The sequence below is a fragment of the Lissotriton helveticus genome, chromosome 7 (genome assembly GCF_964261635.1).
Source record: "Lissotriton helveticus chromosome 7, aLisHel1.1, whole genome shotgun sequence".
Taxonomy (NCBI): domain Eukaryota; kingdom Metazoa; phylum Chordata; class Amphibia; order Caudata; family Salamandridae; genus Lissotriton; species Lissotriton helveticus.
Genome location: NC_136068.1, coordinates 1073868887 through 1073888431, shown reverse-complemented (window position 1 = coordinate 1073888431; position 19545 = coordinate 1073868887). Strand labels below are relative to the sequence as shown.

The 19545-nt window shown below is 41.7% G+C and overlaps 1 protein-coding gene across 2 annotated transcripts in view; it reads right to left on the bottom strand.

Annotated features, from left to right (window-relative positions):
* Nucleotides 1-12150, bottom strand: part of CCDC40 (coiled-coil domain 40 molecular ruler complex subunit) — an 808572-nt gene extending 796422 nt beyond the window's left edge. For both annotated transcript variants that reach the window (XM_078654053.1, XM_078654054.1), the window contains exon 1: nt 12125-12150. In XM_078654053.1, coding sequence (XP_078510179.1) covers nt 12125-12135 — 11 coding nt within the window. In that variant the 5' untranslated portion in view covers nt 12136-12150. The remainder of the gene's footprint in view (nt 1-12124) is intronic.
* Nucleotides 12151-19545: the final 7395 nt, after the last annotated feature.

The following is a 19545-nucleotide window of genomic DNA, read 5'->3' as shown; positions in this document are numbered from 1 at the left end:
GGCTGACTCTGGAGCCTCCAGTTGATCCTGATGACGATCCTACTCTAGATGAAGGACTCCAGGCCTAGAGAGATGCATGGCGCCGGGCTTAGTTTTGATACCTACAGGAGGCTTGTTGTGATCACGTGCAATGGGTTAGGGAGGGATAAAGGGTGGGTAGTGGGGTTGTTGGGTGGTTGTGGGTGGTTTGTTTTATTGCTTGGGCTTTCAAGATATTGAAACGTGTATTGCTACTGAGCAGTGATCTCCTGACTGTGGAACGCTGCATTTATGCCTCTGCCTGATCAATGAATAATACAATTTGTTGTGAAAAAAAAAGAAGCAATGAAGTCCACATGGAGCAGCACAGATAAAGATCTAAGTGCTCTACTACTTTATTACCTTTTTGATCAGGAATGAATTTGAAAATAGGAGAGACCTACAAAAGGTAATTTAGACACTTTTATTCTGAAAGGCGGACCTTTTTATAAGAGGTAGAAGGATTGACTGTTATTAAACAATATCTTGAAGTCTGTTTGCTGTTGCAAAGGAAGCCAATCAACATGCTCTCTGTTCAATTCCAAACACGATTTGTTGCTGCATTTTGAAATCTCTTTAAACAAACAGCCAGAAACAGGAGCAGAGCTACACTTGAAGTAGATTCCATGAGGTTCAATCAAGACATGAAGAGATCAGGGCTACACCTACACTGACCCTCTGAGGGTAACAAGCTAATAATTGACAAAGTGCTCGCAAATGGAAATGTCCTAACTTGACTACAATGTCCAGCTGCGATTGCGCTGATAATGTCGAATTATAAAGGACTCCAGCGTTACGAACCTGGAATGCCTGAATGGAAAAAATACCAAGTCAGCCATCCACAGCACTGAGTGCCAGAAATAAGGTTGAGGAGTGACCATAATCTCTGTCTTTGTAGAATTATGTTTGCCACTTCCCTCCCATGCAATAGTTGATTGCATTCATGCATTTATTCCAATAGAGATTTCATTAAGAGAGATCATTAGAAAAAGATGTAAGATGTATTAATATTTGTACCAAGTTTTCAATTAGAGAAAATAATAGTCCCATGTATGTATTGAAGAACATTGGTGAGAGCATTGATCTTTATGGGGTTCCATACTGAAAAGTGCCAACTTTGGACTCAAAAGTGGCACAGCCAAACTGCTGAAAATCGGGCTGATAGGCAAAGTCAGCACCAATTCAAAGAAACACCCGGGATTCCCCACCACACCCTCTTCCCCCCACCAATTCAAGAGAGATATGCCATTTGTATCAAATGCAGCAGACAATTCAAAAAGGCTCAGGTCTGTTGATTTGTCTGATCATTGTAATTCTCTCAGATCAAATGCTTCTCTGAAATGGGACTCACTAGCTCAAATCACAGCCAGGTTATTAGACCCGTTGACCAGCCCTCTGCGGTTTTATCAATGAAGCAGCCCATCCTCACCAGCTGAGCTGACAGGAATATTGGCAGAAGTGGCAGTCATGCACCTGTCAGTGTGAGGCCTTGCAAAACATATGTGCCTCCATTTACACCTAACAGGGCGTCTCCAAATATATGCATATTGAGATTTATGGTAAACTGGTATAGGATTGAAAGTTATGTTTTCGTGTGACACTGTCTGAAAATCCAGAATTCTGCCAGTGAAATTGGTGCCATTGGAGGCTATTATAACAGCCACTTGAAAACACATGGTTTCATATTCATGGACCCCAGGTACCAAATCATAAAGAATCTTTGATGATTCAGAAGGAGGATGGGGCTGGAACTTCGGCTCCTGTGCTCGCTTTTAGTCGCTGGCCTTGCAAACTCGAGCAGCTTGAAAGTCCACTGCTATAGCATACGCTGGTTTCCATGGCTCCTCATCCCCATGTGGCTCATGGAAGAACATTTTGTAGCAATGTCCTTAAAGGGCCTAAATAGGGACAATCTTGCTTTTAAATGCTGGACAAAATCAGAAATGGTGGTAACGGACATTCTGTCCCATCAAAATTGCACATTGCAGTGCATTAGCCATGCAGAAAGCAGGAATGCAGAAGTGGCCACCTGCAGCTCGTGTTGCATCTCCTAGGAATGAGGGATGTAGAGACATAAGAGTCCATTGAATCCGCAGAACATATTTTTATGCTGAGATGAACTCCGGGTGCTTTGTGCTAAACAATACCAAGCAGGGCATTTTACCCATGCGCATATGCATCTTTTTCCCACCAGAAACGATTTATCGAATCGGTTGATAAGAGTAGTTGACAGTAACCTACTTGTTACAGAACCTCTGTTGGTCGCATTCGGATGCCCCTGCTGATCAATATTCCACTAGCAGTTTACCATAGTGGTTCACTGCTGCACTGTACCTCACTGAAAAGCCCATGGATGGCTTGAGCTAAATGTCAGGCTCTAGCAAATGCAATGACCTATTGGATACCTGGCAAGTACGACACATATGGCTATAACTAAAATCTAATCAGCATTTTCTACTTGAACCTCTTCGTTGAGATGGCAGCTCAAATAAATACAAGCAAGTATAAGTATGTCTGAAGTCTGAAGCCAAGCTGTGCTTTACAAATAAATGTTTGGAAGCACGCAACCTGAGAAAGTCCTGGAATCTCCTTTCTGTGATTTTTACTGGGATTGGTGTGAGGGGCTTAGCATGAGATTCTTGTATTTGTTAGGTTGGGGAGGCCAATGATGTAACATAAAAAAAGAGTGCACCAGCTTTTCACGTTGTACTACATAAAACAGCACAGATGCATTGTAAACCATATAATTTGCTAGATTGTCTTTTCAGTAAATATGTATTGTATTTTGTGCTTAGACTATTTTGGAAGTAAACTATACTAATGTTTTAGTAGAAACATTTCTTATAAAAGCGACAGATTGACCTAGCCTGTGATATGTGATCAGCACACCTTCTCAAAACAATCATGACCCTGTGCCCTCTATCTGATTTGATTTGTGGTTTATAGAGCTTGATAAATGCCCGTAGGCCATTACGTCACCGGATCAAGAATTTACATCATTAAAAAATATAATAATGAAATACTTTCATATTCACAATGTCCCATCCTATCTGTGCACAATGATTTAGGGGCATTAGTGTGAAAGAGCAGGCCCTGAATTGTTTCTTTTTTTAAATGCATTTTTAACATTTTGACAGAGGGTACAATATGTTTAAGAGTCATATACAAAAAGAGAGATATGAGAGATAAAAAAAGAAATAATCATAACAAGTACTATGACCTAACGATTTTAATTTTATTGAAAATGTAGGTTATGATGCTATAGACTATAGCATCATAACCTACATTTTCAATAAAATTAAAATCGTTAGGTCCTGAAACACAAATAATAATTCAAAAATGTCTATAATTAGACATAAATCATAATAACCGCCATTTTTACTCAAAGAATTGCCATATTCAACCACATTTTTGCAAGGCACATATAGATCTTGTTTTGGCTCGTGCTTGTTCTATTTCATAAATATATTTCATAAATGCCAGCCAATCAAAGAAAGTAGGAGGATTCGGCGAGATCCACTCTCTCGCAATGCACAAACGAGCAGCTACTAACACAATAGATAAAAAACTCCTGATAGCAAGATTATCATACACCTTTAACCCCAACATTATCTCTTTCGTAGTAAAGGATACGCTAAATCCTACACATTGACCAACATATTGTGTGACCTTTTCGCAAAAGTCCCGTAACATAGAGCAGATATAAAACATATGAAGAATATCAGCACCCCTTTGACCACACTTAGGACAGCATGTCTTATCAACCCCACCTCAGAGAGATCCCTGCGCTGGTAGTTGCCATTTACAGATCTTCTCAGGAGTATAATATAGCATACAGATAGTGCGGAATTGCTGCAACTTTATATTGTCAGAATGTATGGAATTATTTAAAGTCTCAAAAGCCAGCAAAAACTCAGAAGCATCCGTAGCCATACCAAGTAGCCGACTCCATTTATTCGCTACATAGCCAGTATCCGTACTTCTCAAATGACAAAAATGTAGATACGTAATGCTTATTCTAGCTTTATGTGAGGGTTTTAGAAGGTACATTATAAATGCATGAGAATGTGGTAGTTGTGACAGTTGCTGTTTCAAAAAGTAGTCTCTAATTTGCAGATATTTTAAAACGCCCTGATGCGGAAGACCAAAAGAATATCGTAAAAATGCAGAAGAAGAGAAACCTGTATGGTCATACAGCTGGCCTAATCTCTCAATTCAAATCCTTCCCATCTACCAACAGCCAAGTCATGAAATATAATCGGAAGAGATGGATTGTTCCATAGCTTAAGATGGTCTTGTTTTATCAAATTTTCATGAATAAGGGAAAAGTAATCAAGGATTTCACCGCCTGAATTGTTTCATCTCTTTTTTATCGGAGCGTTATCGAGCTCTTTCCCAGGTGCTTTTTATGTAGAAATGTTCACAAGTTAGTGAAATGTACACAAATTGGAGCAAGAGAAAATCAGGTCAAGAGTGAGGTTTTTAACATGTGCAGGGCCATTTACTAACTGTTTGAATCCCCATTCACTAAATGTGAAAGTCCCATAGCATTACAGAACTCTACTCGATCCTGAGTTTTTTTTACTGAAGGGTCATTGATTCAAACAATAAAATCTCCAACTAAAAGTGTTTTGTTAGAAATCAGAGTTAAGGGCGTAATACTGTGTTGGGATCTAGTTCCTATGAGCTAGGAATCTGAGTGCATGAACGTTCCCTGCGTGGAACATTGTTGTGAGATGTGTTCCTACTTCGGCAGTTGCTGCCGGGGAGTTCCTGTGACCGGTCTGATTAAAGCATCCTTCTACTCACCTTGTGTGGAGCCTTACTTCTCTTTATTGGCGACGTTGATGCCGGTTCCAGCCTCCCCACCATCGGATTGAAGTGCCGCGACCAGCTGTCGTTCGATCGATTTTCTGAAGACTTCCTATGACCACCGTTCGCACCCTTTTGTGATCCTAGACTGTCAGTCGTATGTGGTGGTAGTAGTCTCCTTTGTTCCTGGTTATTTGGAAGTCTGCGTGGTCAATATTTCAGGTACTTTTCTTCAATTTGCTCCTTACACGCGATTGAGCCGTTCCTGCTCTCGCATCACCGCATTACCTGACCTTGCCCTGCACGTTCTGCCTGACGCTGACGCTGCGTGCGGCCATTTTAGGTTACCATTGTCATAGCAACCTCGCACAGCTTCAATTCCGCGCATTCAGTGGCTTAATTAGCAATATAACAACTTCACTGATGCGCACAGTTTCAATTCAGCGTGTTCATCAGTTTAGTTTGTGACATTAACTTTGGCATTGCGTTTCTGTTTCACTGATGCACACTGTTTTACTTGCTACATGTACAGTTGGGTCCATAACAACCTCGTTGATGCACACAGTAGCACCGGCTTTGCGCTACATTTTCACTGATGTGCACAGTTACACTTGTTACATGTACAATTGGTCTGTTATTGATTAATTTGTTACATTCATTGTTATAAGATTGTTTTTCATTGTTTGTGTGGGGCAGCAACTCAACCACGTGCCAATATGGATCACGTTATAGCACCTCCGCCCTTTTTACAATCTGCAGGTACGCCTCCTGTAAAATGGGATAATTGGAAAGACACATTTGAGGCTTACTTGGAGGCAATCGACGGAGAGACTTTTACTTCTAAAAAAAGAAGGCCTTATTGATTTATAATCTTGGGGCTGAAGGCAGAAGTGTCTTAAAAACTCTACCCATGGAAACTGTGAGCACTTTAGTGACTGGTGGGGACAGTGGTGATTCCTTGTTGGTGGATGAGTATGCCACAGTCGTCAAAACCCTGGACAAACATTTTAGTCCAAAAAGGAACATTGTTCTTGAATGACACAAATTTCTTCAGCGAGCGTAAATTCCTGGTGAATCGATTGATGATTTTGTGGCTGCGCTCAGAATTCTTGCGGTCAATTGTAATTACAGGGAATTTAGGTATGAAATCATCCGGGATCATTTGATTGAGAAGACCTCCAACAAAAAATTCAGGGGAAGCTGCTATCGTCTGATGATCCTGACTTAGAAACTGCGCTAACTCTTGCCAGATCTATTGAACATTCTCAGTTTTGCGTGAAAGAGATGAGCAATCCTTCCTCTTCCGCCAAGGTTAAACTTTTGAAATCCACTTCCAAACCCACCAAGCTGCCGTCTGTTATTAAGCCTGCTTCTGGAGTTCCACGTTCCTCTGTTGTGACTTCTAACCAATCCAAGGCTATACCTAAGGATGTAATATGTTTCCGTTGTGGTAGTACTACTCATCTTGGCAATGCTAAGTTTTGTTTTGCACTAAATCAGACTTGTTATAACTGTGGAAAGAAGGGCCATTATTCTAGGATGTGCAAAGTCGCCTCCACCAAGAGAAATCAGGATCAAATTGTGAAAACCATTACTGATGACTCTGACGAAGAGTGCTATGAATTGCTTATGCTGTCCTCCTCTGCATTTCTTGGAGATGGTGTGGTAGAATTAGCTGCTTTGGGGGGTGTTCACAAAAGAAAATTACCTTCCTGTAAAGTTTCTGTGATGATACCTGTCTGACCTTTCTAGCTGATTCTGGTTCTCCTTTTACCTTAATTAATGCTACGGATTATGACATGTTAAGTAATGTGCAACTTGGGGAATCTTGTATAAAAATCTTTGCGTATGGTGGCAAACGGGTTGAAGTTTTAGGGAAATTTGTTGCTAATCTCAAATTTCATTCTGAGCTTGCTTCTGGTACTATATTTGTGGTCAAAGAGGGAGCCAATCTTTTAGGGTGGGATGATCAGGGTAATTTAAACATTGTGCTGGATCCCAATCATCCTGATATGGTGATTTCCCGAAGCGAATTTTATAATTCTGTTCCTGTTTCTTCTTTTCATATCGTGACCCAACTGTCTGGTGTCAAGTGGGAATGTATGTTTCCTGAAGTTTTCGACGGGAAGCTTGAAAAACTTATAGGTTTCCAACACCAGATTGTTCTCAGGAACGATGCTGAGGCTGTTGCGCATAAGGTTCGCAAGGTACCTTTGAGTCTTCGTCCTGAACTTAAGAAAGAACTGGAACGGTTGTGTGCGGCCGGGGTAATTGAGCCCATCGAGGGTTCTGAGTGGCTCGCACCAATTGTTTTGGCACGGAAATCAGACAATTGTCTGAGAATGTGTGTTGATTTACGTGACCTTACGCTAACATCTGGGTCGACCGTCAACCCCTCCCTAATATCAATGAATTGTTGACCACTTTAGACAGTGCCAGATTCTTTACTTCCCTCAATATTTCTTCTGCGTACCATCAGATTGAGCTTAGCAAAGAGTCTAGGCATTTGACCTCTTTTGTTACTCCTGAAGGCGCTTACCGTTACATTTGTATGCCCTTCGGCCTTGCCTCAGCTTCGGCTGTTTTTCAACGATTGAGGAAAAACTTATTTAAGGATATTCCTGGAGTTGTGTTCTTTCAGGATGATATTCTCATACATGGGAAAACTGAACTTGAGCATGATGAGAGGGTTAAACATGTTTTGAGTATCATTAAGGCTAGTGGTTTAACATGGAGTGCTGACAAATGTAAGTTTTTGCAAGATGGTGTTGATTATTTAGGTCACCACATTTCTCACAAAGGTATCGAAGCTAAATTTAAGATTATGGATGCGATTCAAAATGCACCCATGCCCACGAATAGGGATCAGCTTTGTTCATATTTGGGGCTAGTAGAATATTATTCTAAATTTGTCAACAACTTTTCCACCAAAACTGCTTCTATGCACAATTTGCTTTAAAAAAAATGTCAAATTTGTAAGGGATGAGGATTGTCAGAATAATTTTGTGTCAATCAAGAATGAGAAAACAAGCAAGTCCACTTAAATTGTTCAATATTAATGACTTATGCATTATTTCAACTGATGCTAGCAATGTGGGTCTAGGTGCTGTTCTTCTTCAAAAAAGAAGTGATGGTCGTGAAGAAACAATTGCTTTCGCTTCTAGAACACTGAGGGGTGCAGAAGGCACTTATTCAACTATTGAGAAGGAAGCCTTGGGTCTGTGGTGGGGTGTGCAGCACTTCAAAAACTTTTTATGGGGAAATGAATTCATTTTGAGGACCGACCACAAACCTTTAGTTGACTTATTCACTACAAAGGGGGGTGGTAGGGCTACATCACGAGTTGCTAAATGGCAGTTCAGGTTGCAAGAGTTCTGTTAACGCCTTGAGTACGTGCCCGGTGTTAAAAATCATGTTGCTGATTGTTTGTCTAGATTGCCCCTTTGTTCTGAGAATGATATTCTTGAGTGTGATGATTTGGAAATGGTGTGTGGTGTGTTTTCTTCATATGACACTGTTGGTTATGCTCTTTCTTTGCGAGAATGGTTGGATGGAGTAACTGAAGATAACGTGGTTTTGAAGGTAATTGACTGTTTATCTGGTGTGTGGCCGTGTGATAAGGATTATCCTTCTGAATTGGTTCCTTTTAAAAGAGTCAAAGACGAATTGTCTGTCGTGGATGGCATATTACATAGGGGTGGTTTACTTGTGGTTCCTTTTTCCATTCGGAACAGAATTCTTGATTTGGCTCACGAAGGCCATCCTGGCATTCGTGCTATGAAGCGTAGGGTTAGACAAGATTTTTCGTGGCCAGCACTGGATAAAGATGTGGAACATTTTGTGCGTGATTGTTGTACATGTGTCACTAGTGACAAGTCTCAAGTGACAAGACCTTCTCCTGTTGAACCTATCGTGGTATAGAATTAACCTTGGTCAAAACTGGCTTTTGATATTGCTGGTCCTTTTGGTCTCTTTGGTTGTTCTCCCAAGTATGCCCTTGTTCTCATTGATTACATGTCTAAATGGCCTGAGGTAAGATTTGTTGATAATGCCAACTCGTCATCCATCATTGGTTTCTTTCTTGATGTTTTTCTTAGGGAGGGTTTATTCCGGAAGAGCTGGTCTCTGATAACGGCACTCGGTTAACCTCTTTTGAAATGCAGGGATTTTTTAAGGACGCGGGTATTAAGCATGTTTGTACATCACTTTATCACCCACGTAGTAATGGTTTAGTTGAACGCTTCAACCGGGTTGTCAAGGAACAGGTGCAACTTGCTTTGGTGAATGGGTTGCATTGGCGCAAAGCTCTTTGTGACATGTTGTGGGCTGTGAGAACTACTCCTCATATTAGCACTGGTGTTGCCCCGTTCACTTTGCTTCGGGGAAGGGTTGCAGGTTCCAAACTGAATAAAGAGTGGATGTCTAGGAGAATGGTCGATTCCTGTAAATTGTCTGGGATGACTGATGTCAGAGCAGCTGTTCAGTTGAAGTATGATACTAGGCCTGCTGTGCGTCGATCCCTGAATGTTAAGGTGGGTGATTGGGTAAGATTAAAAAAACCCGGTTTTCTCCGAAAAGGCGAGTCTCGTTTTTCGTCTCCAAAAAGGGTGTCTGCTGTGAAGGAACTAGTGGTGGTGTTGATGGATGGTAGGGTGTGGAATAAATCTTGCATTTCCATTGTTCCTAAATCTATGGTTGATGAGGTCAACAGAAGAATGGGCACTTGTTTTCCTTCCGTGTCCTCTGATGTTATTGATAGAGGTGAAATTGTTCTTCCAAGTTGTACTCCTCCCAAGAGAGTGTCATCCAGGACAAAACGCTTACCGGTCAAGTTTCATGATTATAATATGCAGTAAATTAATCATATTTTGTTTGGTTCTTGTTTATAATATGCTGATGTCTGAGGTCTTTATATTTCTGTCTTTGTTTTTCTTTATCTTCTTTTCTGTTCTTTTCTTTCTCTGTCTTTTTATTGAAGGAGGGGAGGTGTGTTGGGATCTAGTTCCTATGAGCTAGGAATCTGAGTGCATGAACGTTCCCTGTGTGGAACATTGTTGTGAGATGTGTTCCTACTTCGGCAGTTGCTGCTGGGGAGTTCCTGTGACCGGTCTGATTAAAGCATCCTTCTACTCACCTTGTGTGGAGCCTTACTTCTCTTTATACTGTCTCTCAGATAATCAACAAAAGACTTTATAGGCTCAGGAGCTCAGTAAATCAATATGACTTTGAAGGTGTCAGTGACATTGAACATTGATATATAACTCCGGAGCTTTATCAGTGGGTGTTCAAATGTTTGCAACTAATTAATCTACATGGCAGACTTTATATTCTCCAGTGCCTCTCTCTATTTCTGCACTAGAACTATATTTTGCAAGTCATCTCTATTGAATAATGTACTAACTGAAGTCCTTAATGATATTTAATCACAGTGTGTTATTCTCGGGTTATGAACTAACTAGAGAGAGAAGGAGATGTTGTCCAGCGGCTGAATTGCAGACTGTGAAAGCTGAGCTGAAATCCTAGTTTCCCTCTTGAGAAAACTGTGTAATTCGCGGCATGGAACTATATTACACAGTGGCTCATTTTCTTTGATGTCAAACTTAGAACCACCTTTTAGTAATAGTTTTATGAGCGTTCTACAGGACAAAAATGTATTTGTATATGGTTCAGTAAAGTATATGTTTGACCCACGTACAATATTAGCTATAATTAACATTAAAAACTGAATGTTCTCTTTCCTGCCTCATAACGTTGTCAGGTCATTTGGGTTTTATATTCAGAAACTATTCATGGAGGACTTTAAGTGGGCCTGGTCACTCCAGGTCTCAGAGCTGGTAATAATTTAAAAACAGACAATAAAAAGGGTCCCTATTGGGCTCTACATTTAATTCCTTAACTTTATGGGAAAAGCCTGATTAATTCCTGAACCACAAATGCAAAAAAAAATAAGGTAACACATGTCAGACATTTAGTTCCTGTTTATATTTCGCATGTTTTGCTTAATCTAGCGTTCCCAAAGAGTGTTACCTATTTCCAGGATGTTGTGCTTCTACATTTTTTTACTTGTAGCATATTACTCATTGAATACTGCATACGTTGGACTGAGTCGCCAACAGGTGTTTATAACAGGCCACAATTGAGTGCTCTGGAGTTGAGGCTGATGGCAGCTCGAGTTTCTCACAGTGACTGTCAGGGGACAAAAAAGGTGTACAGAATACATGCACATCTAATCAATGGCCTTTCTGCAATGATCACCTATTCCAGTTGCAATTGTCATTCTGTGTAAATCTGTGTGATGGACGAACATGGTTGTCAAAGTACTGATGAAGAGAAAGTAAAAGAAAATGCATTGCTTGAAAGTGATAAAGTTTCTCTTGTGTTTGTGGGGCGATGAAGTGAAGGAGCTGCAAGGAAGTACATGCAGGAGAGGATGAAAAGAGGGCCATGGAGAGGAAATGGATGAGGTGTAAGATGTACAGATGGACAAGATGCGGCTAGATAAAGGATGTAGGTGTCGAACAGAGTGAAAGTAACAGGAGTGATGGAGACCACAATTTCAGTATGGAAAAATGTCCAATATTATTCACAAAAAATCGTTGCTTCTTGCTTATCTTTAACAACTAACAACCATTGATAAAGCTGATAAACCTGGCTAGTGTTAGGTATATGTCAGTAGGTGTGTTATTTATCTGGATGCAATAACAAAAAGCTCAGAGAGGGTGATACTTAGGTAATGCGGTTAAGCCACGCCCTTAATTGCACAAACCACGCCCCTTTTAGAGACCCCTCACCAAAATGTTCAATCCGTGTATTCATATTGCTAAAAATTAGATATCCAACCGTTAGTACTAAAATGAAACACTAAGGCTCTTTGCATGCTAAAGGGCATTCTCTTACTTTCGCGACGGCTCGCCTAGGCTCATTTTGATTCTAACGTTCAAACCAGATTTCTGCTTCGACGTTTGCTCTGCTATCCCTATGCATTTTTTGAGAGTCCGTTTTGCTCGCGTCTGCCCATAAAACTGTCTGGTAGGCCAGCCCTCCCTACAGTCCCCGATATCTACTACCTTCCCTTAGCAATGCTCCCGATGAATGTTCCCATACCTAGTAATACGGTTACCAACAGCATTGGTTCTCTCAGAGAGGCCTTCTACCCCTGCCAAAAACGTAAGAATCCCCCCAAACACGATTTTCAGTTTTCGTTGCCCCTCTGCGCCCCACCACCTAAAAAAAAAAGCCTTCAAGCCCCTCTATCACATATATTCGGTCTCCGCAAGTTCGCTCCAGCTCTCACCTCTCAGACATCTTTGCGTTGCTAGGTTACGCTATCAACTTCCGGGAGTCGCGCATACGCAGACCGTACCAACTCTGCGAGAAAGGGGGGCGTAGAGGTGAACGTACTGTGAAACATGTCCTGCAAGGGGTTGTGTGTGCTAAAAATGGCTTTTTGTGCCGAAAGTCAAAACGGCGCCTTGTTTACAGATAGGTACAATCCTAGCTTCAGCCAGAAGAGTCTTTAAACCAGTGAAGGTTTATTCGAAGAAATAAAAGCCGGTCTAACTTAACGGTATGAAAGCGAAGAAAGGAGAAAGGGAAGAAAGTAGAGGATGTGGCGTAACGACCAGAGCTATTGACTTTGCAGCTAGTGAACCAGGTGCGAGCCTCGGCATCACTCAATTTTCTGTGATTCTAGGAAAATCACTTAATCTCCCTGTGCCTACCAAAAATGAATGTGTCTTTATGTAGAAACTGGTGCGCATGTAAAGCGCTTCAACACCTTCTGAGTTCGCGCTCTATAAAACTGCAAACAAAAACAAGCATTTGCCAAGCAATAGGTCTCGCATTTGCGAGAGTTTACGTTTTGGCATTGTAAATGACAATGCCTTTTATTTATTATTATTATTATTGGGGTTTGTAAAGCGCCTGGTGACGCCTCCCGGCATGTCCCCGCGCTGTGGAGAGAGAGTTTTGCAATGTGGATCCAGAGACAGATAATTAAAGAGTAAAAAGATAGGTTTTTTTTCACAACAATTTTATTGATAAAGATGAGCATATGAATCAGAGTGGCATCCCACATTCAGGACGACACCACCAGGCATTGTAATTACAATCACAATATAAATCTGAGCGTTGAAACAAGGAATCAATGGAATCAAGGATACACGAAAATATTAACCCCACCTTCATCTTTTCAATAATCTACCCACCCAACTCCCTGAACCCTCCCTCAACCCTCCCTAACCCCATGCATGCGTGTGTGAACCATGATGACGGAAGCTTTTGACGTGTCAAGTGTGTGTGCGGGAATGGGTTTCGCAGGAGCTTATAGGGCTACAGGTCCTCCACTGGGTCCGCCGGGGGGTCCAGTGTCAACCCTCTGTAGTCCGCCCACCTCTTCCATATTTTGAAGTGTTTACGAGGGCATCCTCGTGCCTCAAAGATTGGCCTCTCCAGGCCCATACAAAAGTCTAAGCCTGCCTTCCATGCAGTCAGGGGGGGGGGGGGGGCCTCACGTCCTTCCATGCTCGGGCCATGTCTCTTTTGGCTACCATCAGCCCCAGGAGGAGCAGGTGTCGCTTATAGATATTACCACCAACCCCTTCCAGGATGTATAAAAGACCCAGGCGGTGGGTACGGGGAAGGGTCCAACCCAGCACCTCCGACAGACAGCCCCATACACCCCTCCAGAAGCCAACCAGTTTGGAGCACGACCACACTGTGTGGAGCAACGTACCCACCTCCGCCCCACATCTCAGACATTCCGGGGACCCAATCAGGCCCGCCCTCCACAGACGCTCTCGGGTATAGTAGGCCCTGTGTAGAATTTTGAACTGTATGAGGCGAAACCGTATCGCTATAGCCGCCCCCCTCGGGGATTCTAATGCCTCTCGCCAATCATCCTCATCTGTAAAAAGATAGGTTTTTAACATTTTTCTGAAGGATGCCTCATCGTTCTCTTGTCTAATGTGCATGGGAAGGGTGTTCCATTTTTTTGCTGCCAGAGTGCGAAAGGATCTGCCACCCATTCTAGCTTTTTTAGGGAGCGTTGTATTAAGCAGGCCTGTGCCCGTTGACCGTAAGGATCTATTAGGTACGTAAAGTGTAGCTAGATCAGACATGTAGAGAGGGGCCTTCAAATGAATAATCCTGTGGCACCAGAGGAGCGCTTTGAATAGTATCCTCTTGCCAATAGGCAGCCAATGAAGGGCAGCCAGGGAGGGTCTAGAGGGAGCTCTACGGGGGAGTCTTAGCACAAGACGTGCAGCTGAATTTTGCAGGACTTGTAATTTCCTCATGTTTTTTTCTGAAGTGCCCAGCAGCAGCACATTCCCGTAATCTATACGGGAAGTAATAAGTGCCTGAGTCATGGTACGCCTGGAACTTATCGGTAAGAGATCCGGGGTACGGTTGAGAGTTTTCATGAATCCAAAGCACTTCCCTACTGTTTTTTTGACATGGCTGTCATAGGATAGCTTATTGTCTATCCAGACACCCAAATTCTTGGCTTCCTGACTGGGAGTAGGTACGGGTCCCAAACAAGTGGGCCACCAGTTGTTGGTCCATTTTGTGTTGTTCCCACCTATTATGAGCACCTCGGTTTTTGTTCCATTTAATTTGAGGCAGTGCTCATTCATCCATGCAGCAAGCTTGCACATGCATGATTTAAAGTTGTCAGCCGCGGAGGAGGGAGCTTGTGACAGGGAGATCAGAAGTTGAGTATCGTTGGTGTAAGAGACAAGCTCTACGCCGAACGATTGGACTACCTCTGCCAGTGGAGCCATATATAAATTGAACAGGGTGGGACTCAGGGCAGAGCCCTGAGGCACCCCCTGTTCTAAAGACATGCTGTCCGAAAGAAAGCTTCCCCTTTGGACCTGAAAGCTCCTGTTGGTAAGGAAAGCTTTCAGCCAACCCAGTGCCTCTTTGGTGACCCCCGCTCTGTTTAGACACTGTAGCAGAATGGAATGTGCTACAGTGTCAAACGGGCACTCAGGTCCAGCATGATCAAAGCCATGGTCTTGCCCTCGTCTGCTCCTTCCCGCAGAGTTTCAGTAGCTCTCAAGAGTGCTGTCTCTGTGGAGAAGCCAGACCTAAAGCCCGATTGTGAGGTGTGGAAGGCGTTTTGGGCTTCAAGATGGGCCGTGAGTTGGGCATTAGCTACTTTCTCTGCTAGTTTAGCAAGATAGGGCAGCAGGGAGATCGGTCGTAGGTTCTCCATTATGTCCTGACTCATGTTGGGTTTTTTTTGATGGGAAACACTATGGCTTTTTTCCAGTCTGCCGGTAGACAGGCCGTAGAGAAAGACATTTGAAGCAAGTGTCTAAAGTGGGGCTCTAGGACCGAGAGACTCGCAGTTAAAATTTTAGGTGGCGCAGGATCTCGCGGAGAACCAGATTTGATACTTTTACACATTTTTATCAGAGTTACAGCGGGAGGTACAGAAAACGCACATAGGCAAGGTTCAGTGCGTGTGTGGTCTACATTCTCTACAAAATCAATGCCAGGTTTTATATTATTGGAGAAGTTCACATAGATGTTTGTAATTTTAACCGAAAAATACTTAGCAATTTTATTGCAGGTTTCCACTGAGTCATTGTGGGAGGTGGGATTAGCATCCACTATAGAGATTTCTTTGTAAATCTGGAAGAGCTCCTTCGAGGAGTTTTCAGCTTCCAGAATTCGGTTATTGTAATAAGATGCTTTGGATAGGCGTACCTTTTTGTAATATTCTTTTTGTGCTTTTTTATATCGGGCCTTGATTTCAGGGCAGAAATCCGTGCGCCAATCTCTTTCGAGCTTCTTACAAGCTGTTTTCGCAGACTGGAGCTCCTGACTAAACCACGGGGCCGTTTTTTTTGTTCTCGTGGCAGTAGTTATAGTGCGAATAGGCGCAGTAGTGTCCAGTGCTTTCGTGATACAGTCTTGTAGGTGAGCATATGATGTCTCACAATCAGAACCTTTAGGAGGGCCTGCATCAAGGATGATTTTTTTCAAAGGAATCAATAGAGAAGTTTTTCCATCTCCTGCGTTTGAAACGCTGTGAGTTTTGTATATGCTGTTCAGTCTTTTCTAGTTGAAGTACTATAGGAATTATGAAGTGATCAGACCAGGGTATTGGCTGAGGAGGAAAAGTCTGAACTCCCTTCCAGTTTCCAAATACTGGGTCTAGTAAGTGACCTTGCTGATGTGTTGGGTCAATGTTTTTTAGCTCTAAATTTAGAGAGAATAACTCTGATTTAATGTCAGCCGCCTCTTTATCGAGGGGGTCGTTGAAATGGACATTTAGGTCGCCTAGCATTACAATTCGTGTTTTTCTGAGTGCAAGATGGGTTAGGGCTTCCATAAGAGTAGGAGTAAAATCATAGAGCCTTCCCGGGGGGCGGTACACCAGAATGCCTGAAAAAGAGTGATTCGGGCCAGTAATGATGGTAAAGGATGCCGCTTCGCTATGATCGACCAAGATGGGAGAGAGGGTGCATTCTAGTGTTTTGAAAACCAACACATAAATAAAAGCCATTGCTAATTATAATAGCAATAGCTCAAACTCACGCAAAAGCGAGACCTCACACAAAGCATATTGAAATGGAGGGTCTGGGGAGAGAGGCCTGTGTATTAAAGGCAGATGCTCATGTAGAGTACTGCTCAGCCTGTGCACGTGAGTATAGAATGTTGAATGTTAGAATGTTAGATGAAGGTCAGTTACAGTATGAGTTGGAGTACGGGCTGAGCAGAGATCATACTGCTCCTGGTGGGGTTCTCTATTTAACTACTTAACCTTAAATAAATACCAGCTTTCAACATACGACCTCAGCTTCCTGATTTATCTGTACTTCACATCTGGCGACGATTTTAAGAAACGGACCTACGTGCAAATTTCTAAGACTTTCTAAAGAAAAACGAAACGGAACGAAAAGAAAGAAACTTAAAAGATAAGGATCTTTTCCTAGCAGTACAAGTTAGCACCAAGAACCCCACTAGTGACGACCATCGATCGCCTTCTACTTTCATGTGCCATGTTTGACTTATTTCTGCCTTTGACTGCTGCTGACTGACCTGTGAGTGTGACACGTTCCTTTTACAGTGTGCACATCGGTCAGTTACACTGAAACCAGTTCGGGGATGGAAAGGTGAATGGATGACTTTTGACCGGAGTTTAACTGTGAGCAGTTTTTCGAGTGAACTACGTGACCTGTCATCGTTCGTCACTCTGCACAGCAGATTAGTCAGCTGCATCGTGTGACAGCCGCTTTTCCTGCTCTTCAAAGTACTCGGCCTTTCATTTTTAAATTCCTGGCAGCATAGAAAATTTTTTGCTCGTTACTAGCAGCCTGAAGTCCACAAGCCTTGTGTCGGACTTCGGGTTAAGGCAGAGTTCCCGTTTGAATTACATCGCAGGTGAGCTCATTTTCTTCTTGATGTTTGACTGTGTGTGTGTTTTCACTCCAACGTGGCCATGACATTGCGGTGATATTTCATTTTATTTTAATCAATTTTTATAATGGCCTGCCACTTGACTGTTTAACTGCCTTGCCACATTTAAATTTCCCCCGATCTTCACAGCTTCACAACGAGCGCACGCACTCAGCGCATGCCTCCTTACATCCTGTGTCACCGCCATCATCTTCTTCTGTGACGTGAGTCAGCCTTCTGCCACAGCCTTCTGCCACCGCCGGAGTTCCTTGAGGCACGCTGGCACCGAGAGCCACTCAGCATTTATCACGTTGACGTGCAGCCATTTTAATTTGGCATTTTACATCATTGAATGCACAGTCTTCTCCATGTTTTTCAACGTCCCATTACAGCGATAGGCACGCTTTAATATGAATTTGCCTATTGTAAGACAGCTTTCTCCACAGCGATAGGCACGCTTTGTTTTGTCTTTTCAAAATTACATTTCAGCATTTTCATCAGTGCGTAAGGCACGCTTTGTTTTGTTTTAAAATGAACTTCAGCAATTTCATCAAAGCGATAGGCACGCTTTATATTTCAGCTGTTTATTTCACCGCAGTTCTTCAACAGCGATGGACACGCTTTACCTTATATTTGCCTATCACGGTTCAGTCTTTTCTTTTTACAGTGATGGGCACATGTTTCACTATTCTCTATTGTACCCATATTTCGTTTTTAACTCAAGGACCTTGCTGTCCTTCGCTGTACCTATACTTTGTTTTTACTCAGGGACCTCGCATTGATTTATTGGATCTTTCGCAGGTACTGATTTACTTATTTCCTTTGCGTTTCGAATTTGGATGATTCCTCACTTAAGGCTCATCTTAATCTGTCTCCTTGGAACTTTTGACATTTTTGACAACTGTGCTGCACCATCCAATGGTCATTTTAATCGGTTGCACTTCAACAAGGAATGATAGTGTTTTAAAATGCAGGTTTTCTTACCCATGATTTTAACTAATGTTTAATTTTTCTACATCAGCATATATTTTCTATAATACAGATGCTATCACCTTTACTTAAGCTGCATATTTTGATTATTATATTACATTAATAATAAGTACTTAATGATTTTACTTTTACAATGATTTTAGAGTAAGAGTTTCAAAAGTTAAATATGCAACAATAGTCGTTTTAGAATAAGCGCTTCATGGTATACATACAGGCATATCTAAAGTTAAGAATGTGATGTATTGACAGTCATTTTTATATAAGCGTTTCATGATATGTATAAAGGCATATCAATTGTTTTTAAATTTTAAAAGAGACATTTGAAGGAGGAAGGTTTAACTTAAAATTGGTTGTCTCTAAAATATTTAATAATCATCAAATGATTATATTGTCACACCAAGTTATTAAGCTATGTATGTTCTTATTTTCAAGAGATGTGTTCTCTTCTTACCGACTTGGTTTGAGGGAGTTTGTTTTAAATTTCATATGTGCCGTGTGGGTACCTCCCACGCCTTTCTCTCCAACGTGCTTTGAGGGAGAATGTTTAGAATTTCATAGGTGCAATATGTTTTAAAATTTGGGAGTTTGTTTTAAATTTTAAAAGAGACATTTGAAGGAGGAAGGTTTAACTTAAAATTGGTTGTCTCTAAAATGTTTAATAATCATCAAATGATTATATAGTCTCACCTAGTTATTGAGCTATGTAATTTATATGTGCCGTGTGGGTACCTCCCACGCCTTTCTCTCCATCTTGCTTTGCGGGAGAATGACAAAGTTTCATATGGTATCTCCACATCTTGCACGCATCTCTTGCTTCTTTAATGTGCTATGTCAACATTTTGCGTGCATGTTTTACTTCTTTTATGTGGTAGTTGTCATCTCTATTCTACACTTGTTTTTCTTTTTCAATATTCAACCTACCTTCCCTCTGGTCTGACCAATCAGTGTGCCCTGGTGGTTTTTGCTTTTTCTACTCCTTGTCTCCTCTATTTCTTTACTTATCTTCTACATCTTACTCACTTAGCTCAGCTATTGTTTCTGTAAAAGGGAGAAGAGGGGTTTATGTTGCCTTTTCGTTTTATTGTGTTACTCCAGTGTTTCTCTTTCTTAGCTCATGCTTTACTTTCACGCTTCTACACTCTTCTTTGCGTTTTCAGAAAATAGTTTTATCAATTTCACTCCACCTCTTCATATGTTTTTGCAATACATTTATTATATAAATGTTCTTAATTATATTTATATATTTAGCATAATACTTTGTATTGTAACTTATCATTATGATTTTGTGAAATCTTCTTTTCATTGTTAAGAAGG